This window comes from Chlamydotis macqueenii, chromosome 21 (assembly GCF_036417535.1).
Source record: "Chlamydotis macqueenii isolate bChlMac1 chromosome 21, bChlMac1.mat, whole genome shotgun sequence".
NCBI classification, from domain to species: Eukaryota; Metazoa; Chordata; class Aves; order Otidiformes; family Otididae; genus Chlamydotis; species Chlamydotis macqueenii.
In genome coordinates, this window is record NC_141576.1 from 3,737,291 (window position 1) to 3,748,462 (window position 11,172).

At 44.6% G+C, this 11,172-nt stretch overlaps 1 protein-coding gene across 2 annotated transcripts; it reads right to left on the reverse strand.

The window, feature by feature from the left end:
- Positions 1-1,969: 1,969 nt before the first annotated feature.
- LOC147598162 (putative pleckstrin homology domain-containing family N member 1) lies at positions 1,970-10,735 on the reverse strand. Of its 2 annotated transcripts, XM_086764610.1 has the most exons (11): positions 10,502-10,735; positions 9,210-9,288; positions 8,553-8,699; positions 7,594-7,680; positions 6,346-6,418; positions 5,844-5,980; positions 4,436-4,582; positions 3,789-3,875; positions 3,576-3,651; positions 3,142-3,218; positions 1,970-2,387 (listed from the first exon to the last, which is right to left on the reverse strand). In XM_086764610.1, the coding sequence occupies exons 1-11, from the start codon at positions 10,588-10,590 to the stop codon at positions 2,295-2,297; spliced, it is 1,092 nt and encodes a 363-aa protein (XP_086620736.1). In that variant the 5' UTR covers positions 10,591-10,735; the 3' UTR covers positions 1,970-2,294. The 2 variants fall into 2 exon arrangements, with proteins under 2 accessions (XP_086620736.1, XP_086620737.1); XM_086764611.1 differs by lacking the exon at positions 3,576-3,651.
- Between the last annotated feature and the right edge of the window lie 437 nt (positions 10,736-11,172).

Consider the following 11,172-nt stretch of genomic DNA (forward strand, 5'->3'; position numbering starts at 1 on the left):
TTGAGCTGCCAGTGATGAGTAAAGGCTTGTTGCCATTTAGTGGGAATCTTTCCTAGATAAATATTTTGTCCTATCAGTCTGGAGAGCGTTTGCCCTCACTAGCAATTTTATGCTGTCCCTGACTTCACACGCTTGAATCCACCGAGCAGCCAGGAGGTAGCTGCTTCTCTGAGGGCTACGTCTCTTCCCCAGGGCAGGTGTGGCTGGCTGCCCGTCAGAGGATGCTCTGGGGCAGCTGGTGACGTGGAGCTCTGCGGGCGGTGTACGTCTTTGGCTGCAAGAGAAGCAACTCTCAGGTAGTGTCTTGGGGTTGGGTTTGGTGGTGTCCGCCTGTCTGTGAGGCTGAGTCGCGTCTTCGCACCCCTTCTGCTCCACGGAGGCAAGCTCTGCGTACAACTGTGAGAGCATCTCGCAGGGTTTGCCTGACTGTCGACTTGCGTTCTGTGGCCAGCACTGCTGCCTTTGTTTGCTGAGGAAGCGGTAGATGAAGAGAGCGTTGCAGTGCCTGTTGCCGAGGTTTGCATCGCCACCGTGCCGGTCAGTCTTTTTCCCTCTCTTCCCCTTGAGGGTGCTGCGTAACATCAACCAGTGTTTGGTAGATACTGGCCAGGGCCCAGCACAGCCCAGTAAGTTGTGTCTCTTCAGAACAGCCACAACGTTTTCTCTTTGAACATTCTGTCACTTCATCAGGGTACCTTAGTGGTTCAGGACTAAAATTCCAGAGCATGGGAGGTGAGGTGTTTCGTTTAAAACAATGTTTGATGCTCACTGTTCAGCGTAAGCCCTTCCCATGCAGTTTCCAGAAGTGCAGGGCGGCAGCAAGGAGAACAAGGTGATACCCGTTCAGATAGTCATTGCTCTCACAGATAAATAATGATCACGGGTGTTCGGGGCCTCAGTGAGCTCTGGGGATTTCTTCATCTTTTAGCCTCAAAAAAAAAAAAAAAAGAGTGAAAGAGTAACAGGATACGAGAAATGCCTGAGGTGTAGAAATAGCTTTTCTCACGCTAGAGGTTTTGCTCAAACCGAAGGCAACTAAGGATATGTGCAGGCAGTGTTTTGTGATGCTGCCATGTCTGCTCGTGTTTCCTGCAAATTATTAGTGTTCTGAAACTGAAAAAAAAAGTAAAATGATATTTTCACAGGACTTCCTGTCCTTGCTTCTTTTGTTTCCTTTCCCAAGGAAAGGGAAATGAAGCCGTTGTGTGATTACACACCTGTTTTTCCAAACAACTTGTCAACTTATTGCCTAGTTTCAGCCCAAGCTGGCAGAGGTGTTCAGTTCCTAAAAGCATCAGGAAAAGAGACTCATAATTTATGGTGCTTGTGGGTATGCATACCTTTGTTAGATATTTTTTTTTCTTCTAAAATGGTTGATTTTTTTTTTTTTTTATTTTTTGCAGTATATGCAGCTGTCTATTTTCTTGATTTCCGTGTGGCCGGTGTAAGCTGCATGAAGAAAAAATTGGGATAGAACAGGAGCCTTGGGACCACACAAAGCTTGCTCAGGTGACTTTGCAGCTATACCACGGATGCAGCCTGGATGATTAACCTACGGGTAACTGAGGACTTCTGTTTGAAATTAAATGTTTCATTGTTTTGATTTGTAGTGATGCTTCCTTTTCAGTGCTACATATATGTAGGGTGGGGAAGAATTCTTAAGGTGTTAAAAGTCCAAATTAAATGTTTTGAAATGGTCAAAATGAATAATTTGATGCAACCGGAAGGTTTTTGGGTTGTCCTTCTTGGAGAGTAGAAGACAGCAATGATTATTTGGGAAAACAGTTTTTGGTTTGTGAAAACTTCCAGGATTTTCCAACATTTTTTCTTTATTTGGGCAGGGAAGAAAAGCTATGGGAAAGGGACTCTTCACCATCAAGAACTGCACCGTGCCTGCCATTTCAAAGAAAGGCAGCGGCTCTCCAAACCAACAGTTACCCAAATGCTGCTTTCTATACGTGGTTTAGGGTCAGGTAAGTGGATTTTATTTGTAGCTTTTACACACTATTTTGCAAGGTTTCTTTTTCTGATAAGAACCAGGCAATAAATATAGTAAGAGAATAGAGAAAGATGTCTCCTTGAGGCGTATGTACAGCTGAGGTCAGAATCACAGCGTCCTACATAGATTGCAGTGGCCCGTTCAAAACAGCAGCCAGTGGGGAACAGTTCATGTGCAGACCTTTATTCACCTTTCAGTCTGAAAGGAACTTGGTTTGCAATTTCCAGTCTATTCTTACTCATTCTTGCAGCTTCTTCACTTTCTGTGGGGATCATGTTCAACAAACCTTCTCTCGTTACTGCGTGCTGATGTCCCACTGATATTGCCGGCATTTCTTAGGGATCATTGGTGGTGGCTGGAGAGTCGAAGGATCGAGGGTTTTCTCTGGCTGAAATGTATTTTCAGTACGTGAATATCCTAACTCTGCCAAGAATTTACACACTAGGTAAACATAGCCATGCTTGACCACAGAATACCCATCTCAATTAATAAATACTCAGAGCCCAACACCTCTTTTGCTTTTAAAACATCCACTCCTGATTCACTTTTCTGTCCTCGGAGCCCAGATAGTGGTGTCCACTGTGTAGGGTGTGCTGTATGTGCTGGCCAACAAAAAGTCATTGACTCTGAAAACTAGAACCTAGGTAAGGTCCTATTTTGAAGGACCTACTTGGAACTAACTCCTGTTTACATGGATATAACTTCCAGGGAACGAGGCCCTAAGCTGGGAGTGCAATCATGGCTATTTTAGGAGGTAGTGTGACATAATGTGTGTCTCGCTTCATGAAATAGAATCCAATAGCCTGCCTCCTCCCCTCAGTAGTTCTGCTTGTTTTGCTATGTAATTGCCATTGAAATCAGTGCAATTGCAGTGCTTAGGGATCAGTCTTTCACTTCTGGAGTAGGCAGGTGTTTTGCCTAAGAGGACCCAAGTTCAACCCCTGCTGACAGTGTTTTTCTTTTTTTAAATACCCACTGATATTTTACTGGCCAAAGGGCTGAGTCTTATCAGGAGACAGATAGGCTTGAAGACTGCTCAGGTGAGTCTTTTGTGGAAAAGGAGAAGAAAAGTCAGGAGGATGGCTGGGAAAATCCCAGGCTTTAAAAGAGATATTGCTGCAGTAGTTCTCTGAAAAAAATACCTTCTGTAGGTAGAAGAGACACTTTTCGTAATCCTCTGCTGTGGAACAGGTGATGAGGATTGGTTCTGTGAGGCTTCCTGCAAAACATCAGCAGGGAACAAAATTTGCTGTGACACACAGTGTATAGCAAGGAGAGTCACAGGGACTGTCCCTTGTGGGAAGACAACTTCATAAGATAACCCCTCATCAAGGCAAGCCTGAGCACCAGTATTGCTTAATTTCTCATGTCTCTGGAGGTCACCTGGTCCAGCCCTCCTGCTCAGTCAGGGCTGCCCAGAGCCGATTGCCCAGGGCTGTGTCCAGACAGCTTTTGAGTGTCTCTAAGGTTGGAGACTCCCCAGCTCAGTCACCCTCACGGTAAAAAACTGTTTCCCTATGTTCAGACAGAATCTCCTGTGTTTCATTGCTCTCATCTTTCTTTTCCAGTTACATACCTGTAATTTCAAACTGTAACCTCCCCAGCATAGTGGATTTCTCCTTTGCCTGGATTCCGGTTAGAGGGAGTTTTCCCTTCAAAGAAGAAAAGAAAAAAGGTTCTTTTCCTTCGGCTACTCCCTTTTCTCTCCTCATCACCCAATGCTGCTCACTAGCTCCAGCTCCTTTTAATTCTTCGCTTACTTGACCATTTCCAGCATTGCCTCTCTTACCTTATATGTGATTGCAGTTCTGTCCTTATCCACAGAGAGGAAAAGCAGATCTTCTGTAAACAGGATCAGCAGTCTTTCCTCACAGTCCTTTGGAAAAGAGGCATCTTAGAGACAGCAAAAACATTCAGTAACTTCCACTCAGTGGCTCTCTCTCAGTCAAAGGCAGAATATGAAGTTTAATGACTACGACAATAACCCAAAACTCAGAACTGTCTGCAGCACCCAGTTGCTCCTGTGCCAGCCACAGATACTGTTCTCCGTATTTCTTATTCAGGTTGGATATTCGTTGCTTCGAAAGCTGATAGGGTATCACAAAGTAGTGAGGTTTTTTTTTAGAATAGGTCAGGCACACATCTGGAAGGAGATGTTTAGAAAATCTTGCCGTGTGATTGGAAAGGGGTGGACTTTCCCTGCCAGCTCTGCTCCCTTGGAAGCTGACTGCAACTGTTTGGGCACAGTCAGAAGCAGCTCTCAGAAATACAACTGCATTTCCTTCAGACTCTTTAAATCTGTGAGACTTTGACGTGATTAGCCCTTTTGTTTTTTTTTTTCCCATTTCTTTAAGCAACAGTTCCATGTAGGCCTAAACTTTCACCGGTTCCCATCTTAAAGCCACCCAGGTGTCAGTGGTAGACATCAGACATTACCCCCATGCAGCTGCTAGCCACTTGCACTGTGGTCAAATACTGGATCCTTCCCAGGTGCTGAATGGGTTTTCCTTCCCACTGCAGAATGGTGTTACACAACAGATGTCTCACCAGCTCCTTTTTCTTCCACTGTTCATCACACGGCACCTTTTTTTTGTTTGTTTGTTTGTTTTGAGAGAGAACAAAATGAGATAAAACTACAAATATAATGTTTTTAAGGGTTACAGAAGAAAGGCATTTAGGATATATGCTTGAAAATTGGGAAACCTGTGGTGAAGATCCCAGTTTGCTCTAGGTTTCCTACCTGCTCTTACAAAATCATGTGTACTGTGCTTTCATGAGCAGCACCTGACAGCCAAACAGGTTTAGCTATTAAAAGAGAAAGGTCTCATTTTCCTTCTCCCCTTCCAAAGAGGTTATTTGAGACACTGATTTGACTTGAATTAGAATTTCTTCTTAGTTCAGGGCACTTTGAGCTTGGCATTCAAATCTCTTTGTTAGGGGATACTTTCCTTCAAAGGAATGCTGTCCAGTTAACAGGGGAGTGGGATTTGATGTGGGCTCACGGCTATGCCGAGTCCTGGATGGATTTCTGCAATCTGTGCTGAATCCTTAAAGCAGGACCACCTGGCTAACTACTGCAAAATTAATTTGTATCCACTAGCTCCAGACAATTATGTCAACTGTAGGGGACGTCAGAAATCAGCAGCTCTTAAGGATGGGTGGTGTGGGCTGCACTTTCTCCCCCCAAACCAAAGATCAGCATGCTGTTAGACACAACTAAGGTAGAGCGTTTCCCTGCAGTCCATGCCATGCTAGACATCAAGAACAGCAGAGTGGATTTTTAAAAAAGGAGAAACCTTAACAGAACTGTTAATAAATAACACTGGCGAGGGGGAAAGACAAGCTGGCTTTCCAGTTGACTCTGACCCTTTAGCAATCTGAGCCTACCACCACTGGGCAAGAGCTTTAGGAGGGCTGGTTGTGTTGCTGTGTGTGATTTCCCCCTGGCACGGCTGTGTGGGTGTTTCTAGTGGCAGTGTCACCCTGCCCTCTGCTGATCCTCGTGGATGTTGCAGTGTGTCGCTGGTGCGACAGTCAGCGTGTCTTTATTTTGTGACTGTGACTAAGAGGAATTTTTTTTTTTTTTTCTTACTAGTGTAGTAGTTACATCCCAGGAAAAAAAACTGTAAGTATTTTTTTTTAATTTCTCATAAGCTTAGAGTGGCAGTTGCAAATTTGTGTGTAGCAAGTCTACTTGCCGTAGCCTAGAACAGTATCCTCAGGTAACGCTATTCGTTTCCAGCCTGCATTGTAAAAATCCCTGAAAAACTCTGTCCACTTTCAAAGCTGACACTATTCCCTGTTTTCATCTCATTGTCTTTACATCTCTTGTGCATGGACTCACCAGAAAAGAGATGTTATTGTTGGGACTGGCTGGGCAGTGAGCGTTTGCTGTCTCGATTTGGCGTCGGAGGTGTTGAACCCACATGTCGAAGTCAGCTGAACTCTGGCAGCAAATGAGCCTGGATTCTATCATGGACCCTGCGCAAAGAAACAAACAGCCCCTGGGTCTCACGAAGGGTGGTTGCCGTCTGCCTTTGAGCCCAGTGGGTGAATTCTGGGTGCTGCCCCTCCTCTCTGTCATTCATTGTCTCTGTAGCCACATTCCACCTGTGCTTTGATATATCGGCATATGCTGCACGTGAAAGTCCAGTGCAGAAAGGCACGGCATGTTTGGCTGAATGTTAGAGACGAGGCACGTCCCTTCTGCAGTGGTCCTCCACATGGCTGCATGACCCACCCCTCTCACCTTCTGGCCGCATAGGCCAGTCCTTGAAGGCTAGAGTATGGATATCACTGCTTTGTGACGCTCACAGGTTCTCTCAGGGACTGTAGAACAGGCTTACCAGAAATTTCAAACGTGTGGCTGATTGCACCTGCAATCTCTCTCAGACGCATCCCAGCAAGAGGAAGAAGACCCTGATACGGTAAGGAATTATGTTAGAAATTGGTTGGTAACAACAACTTCTCTTTGTCCCACTGCAGTCCTTCTGATGTGGAATGTTTTTCTGTAAGGCTAAAGAATTTCCCATCCTTCGAACCTTTTACTTAAAGGAGGTCTGTGTGGGATGATATTCAGCATATTGACTGAAGACATAGGAAGTCAGAGGTTTATTTGTGTTTCCCTACCCATAAAATGACTGTCCTCCTTATTGAAGTGCTCTGAGATGAACTCCACCCGTAGACCAAGGCTGGTGTTGAAGAGTACTTTGTATGAACTGGATAGAATGTCATCTGCCGTGCAGCCTCCCCTTCTTTAATTCCTGCCCCATGCTCCAAACTATGCTAGAAGACTACACCCTTATTCAGGACAAAGAGGTCCTGGTTTGCATTTTGGATCCTGTATTTCATAAACTCATTATTTATTTTTTTGTGTCCTCTTACACCACCAATCTTAACTGATGGAGGGACTTTGGTTTCTATTGACTCCAATGCTATACAGATCAAGGACTTTCTTTCTGTACTCATAAAGTTTCCTAGTTTGGCTCTCTTTTTTTTCTCACATTTAGGATCCACAGGCATCCACCAAAGACAGCCATCAGGAGACACGGCTGTGCTGAAGGCAGGTCTTCTGGATACGTCTCTCCTTGGTACACCATGTCTGCTGCCCGATACACCTTTGCTAACTCGCTCTCCTGTAGTCTCCTGTTCTTGTGACCTTTCGATACCTCCTTGTTCACTTAGCTCACTTGGACAGAGTTGCAGTTCCTCTCCGTGGGTAAACAAATGAAACTATAAGAGGCCAGCTAACAGGATAGATCCTAGCAGCAGATATATAACTAGAAACTGGCACTTCCTCTTCGATCTCTGGAGCGGGCTCGCTTCCCTATTCCAAATAAGCTGAAAAATGGAGAATTGTGAGCTACTGTGCTAGAAAACATGCCAAAGCTCCGCTGAACTTGGGGAAGTGTCTCTGTCTTGGCTGATGGGACCTGCACGTGTTTGCTCCATCCCAAGCTCCATCCTCATGGCAGGGCACCAAGGGTAGGTACTCTTTTTGCCATGCACATGCTAGAGCTATGAGCAAAGAGACATTTAGGAAATCTTCAATATGAACATGGTACGACAGACACAAAAGGGTTCTTGTCCTTTACCTCATAAACAAATGCCTTCTTTGAACGATCCACTGAAAGAATCAGCAAGTGGAAGGAGGACAGCACAATGTAGCGTTCACACATCTCCTGTTGAAATAAGATCAATTATATCTTTCCTCCAAAATGTTTCAATTTTTTTTTTTTTTTAAATGAAATTATATTTCTTCAAAGCTCTTCACCTTGCATTCCTTTCTGCTGATGCACTCCTTAGTGCATCTGTATGTACAGACAGTGGTGATGGGCTGTCATGCCTAGTGACTGGTTGGTAACTGGGCTCTACGTAGCATTTAACCGCCGAGCTCTCTTGCGCTAGGTCTCAGTTTGACTGAAGCTTTATGTCTGTACTTTGAAATTTTATGTCATCTTTCCTTAAACGGTCTCTATGTGGACTAGTAAGCCAGACCATGGCATTCCTGTGAGACAGGGTGGTTTTACTCGTGTGTGTACAGCCAGATAAACAGTGATGTGCGGTTAAAGAGACGTTGATTCCATGGCAAAGTTAGAATATATCGCATTTCTCTCTTCCGACCTCATCAAAACCAAAGTAACGGCAATCACACTGCGTTAATTTTACCAGTCACCTCCCGTAGCTGTGGAGAGGGCTCGATTGTTACACATACAAATCTGCATCAATAATAGCCAGTCCTTGTCTCTTTGGGGAGAAGAATATAAGAAACCTCTGACCAAAAAAAAAGGTTGTTTTTTTTTCCCCAGAAAGTGAATGAAAAGATTCATGCTGCTCAAGGAATTGGCTCTGAAATCCATTCAGCTTTTACTGGCACTGGTGAAAAAAATTGAACGTATTAGCATTAATTCTTGAAAACAAAGGTCAGGACAAATTGTAGCTTTAGTCAAGCCCTGGGATTTGATAGTAATTTGGACAGGACGTACGAAATCCAAATTTACCTTCACGTTATCCCTTGCATATTACTCAGTGGTTATAGTAAAAGGATGATTACCTCCATGCAATAACTTCTCAGAAAAACCAGGGAGGACCAAATAATTTCCCCAAGAGAGTGAATGTTCATCCCTTCCCAGCCGCTGATAGGCTGTGCGATCAGCACGCTCGCGAGTTCCTCCCGTGTTCTTCCCCACAGCGCTTCTGTCTGAAACAAAGCCGCATTAGCATGTATTGCCTCTGATAATCTTACCAGGAATATCCTGTAAAGTAAAACAATTAGAGGTGGAAAAATGGAAGCGAGAGCCAGCCAAAAATGATTCCTAACACTAGCTGAAAGAGAGAAGGGGTGGGTTTGCAGCCCAGACAGTGGGAGATTTGGCTGTTGACCATATATGCGCGTTTGCATCAATCACTTCCCTCTGAGCATCTTCTCTCAACAACGGTGATAAAACAGGCCCCCAGGGAAAAATCCAAAACTGGCTTGTGACGACAAACTTTCCTGCTTGTGACTTTTGTAGAACAAAAGCTGAAAACCTATCTCTTGGCCTCAAAACAGAGCGAACTGTTGGTTACTTGCTTTCAAAAGAAAAGGCACTTTACTGTAACGGGATCCTGCATCAGGATAATGCCGTGGTGGGTGAGATAAATAGGCCTCTGATTTCTTCCTTGATTTTAAATACAAATCTTTGCTTTGCATCACCCTGCTCATACTCACATCTTCTGTTTCTGCAAGGATTGCAGGGTCCTGAGGATGGAGGGATGCCTCACTCTGGCCTTCTGAGTTGGACCACATTCTGAAATGGAAAAGAAGACAGAAAAGCATGGAAAAGCACTTACATGTGTTGCATTTTTTTTAAAAAGAGAGAGAGATTAATGCTTGGTAAGCAGACAAATTTATGAATTTCTTGAATAAATGTGGTGTATTTTAGAATATGCTGTTTTCAACAGGCATATTGGTTGGTAACAGCTCGGTGAACTCTAGGAAAAAAAAAATGCAGCAGATGCAGAATCAGAAAGCAGGCATGTCAGGGAATAACACACCTGAACTTCTGGGGAACATGACCCTCACATTAAGCTGAGACTAGGTCCTAAGTTCAGCAGAGCACTTAGACTCCTAATTTTCCAGTGGCATTACATAGAAAACAGAGTAGGGATGAGGAAGGCCCTTTCAGTGTGTCTGTCTTAATGGGCAAGGGAGGAGAAACACTGTTTCTTGTAATGTGGTGAAATTATGGAAGGAAATGTATAATGTAGCTCAACATGGCCTAAAGTAAAGAATACTGAGGTGGTATGGTAACAGTCTTCACGTACATAAAACACCACTAGAAAGAGGAGGGGGACAGTTTTTTTTTTTCTTTTTTTTTCTGTGGTGCGTAAGATGGAGACACCGGCCTTACCTACATTACGGGTTAGCTATTAGGAAGAGGCAATGGCTTCCCTGCGACACTGCGGAACCTTTATCACTGGAGGTTTTCAAGGACAGGTTAGACAAGCATCTGTCAAGCAAGATTTAGGAAGAGCTGAGGCTACTCCAGAGGTGGAAGCAGGACTAAATGCCTCCTAAACTTCTTTTCAGGCCTCTGATCTGTCTCTGACATGTGACAGTCTGACTGAAAACATCCATTTCTGACAAAACAAAACCAGTGCTTGCCAGAGCCCCAGGACCCAGTTGTGGTTGCCCCTCCAAAACAGGGAGTTACGTCCGTGGCAGGAAGGAATGTTTCCACCTTCTGTTTCTCAAATGCTGACCCTCTGTCTTAAAAGATCGCAACACCTGGGTGGATGTATGGAGGAGGAGTAAGCATGCTCTAGTTAGAAGATTAGATGAATCTGACACTTAGCATTACTGTAAATTCTGGCTAGAAGAAGAGAAAGCTTTTTCCTTTAAGGGAGTCATATTTGGAAAGTGAATGCAGCCACTGAGTTTCAGTCTCAATCACCGAATGTCTTTCTGTTTCAGTGGAGCTAATTGGCTTTTTTTCATGTGCCCCTCAAATTGCCACCTACCTGGTCCTGTCTGTCTTCAGTAGCTCCACCTTATCCTGGCCTGTTCCTGCAGAGCCAGCCTGCCTGCCGCTCAGGCTGCAGCATCCCATGCTTGGTCACTGGCTCCTCCGTCCACAGATGCTTGCTTCACACTGATGCTGCAGTCACAGGGTGACAGGAATGTGCCTGAACTATGCTCAGAGTAAGCACAGGAGGGGAAGGAAACACACACGTACCCTTCAACTTACTGCTCATTTCAATTCCTCTTGGGTTAGAAGCAGCAGCATCTGAGATGTAAAAGCATTTCCTGTTGGTTTAAACCTCTTTCCCTTCCTCCTCATCTCCTTGGTCCCCCTGCGTCATTGTTTCCTGCCATGATGGTGGCCCGATATGGTAAGTACGTGCTGCTGCTTGGCTGTCACCTCAACCAAGTGAAAAAAATTAAAGAGAGTCTTAATGCAGCGCAGTTGAGTGGGCAGGGCACAGAGGATCTAATCAGTGAGGGAGTTGGACGTGCAGCTACGAAAGGTGGGACAAACTGAGGGCTTTCCACTCTTCAGCCTTAGTTTTAGTCTTTGCAGCTTCTCCCCCTGCCTTTTTGTCTGAGGGGTTTGTAAGTAAAAAGTTTGGCCTGGTTTTGGATTGCACTGGTCAGGTCGATATCGTTTTTAGAAGGGGTGTGTTTTAATGTG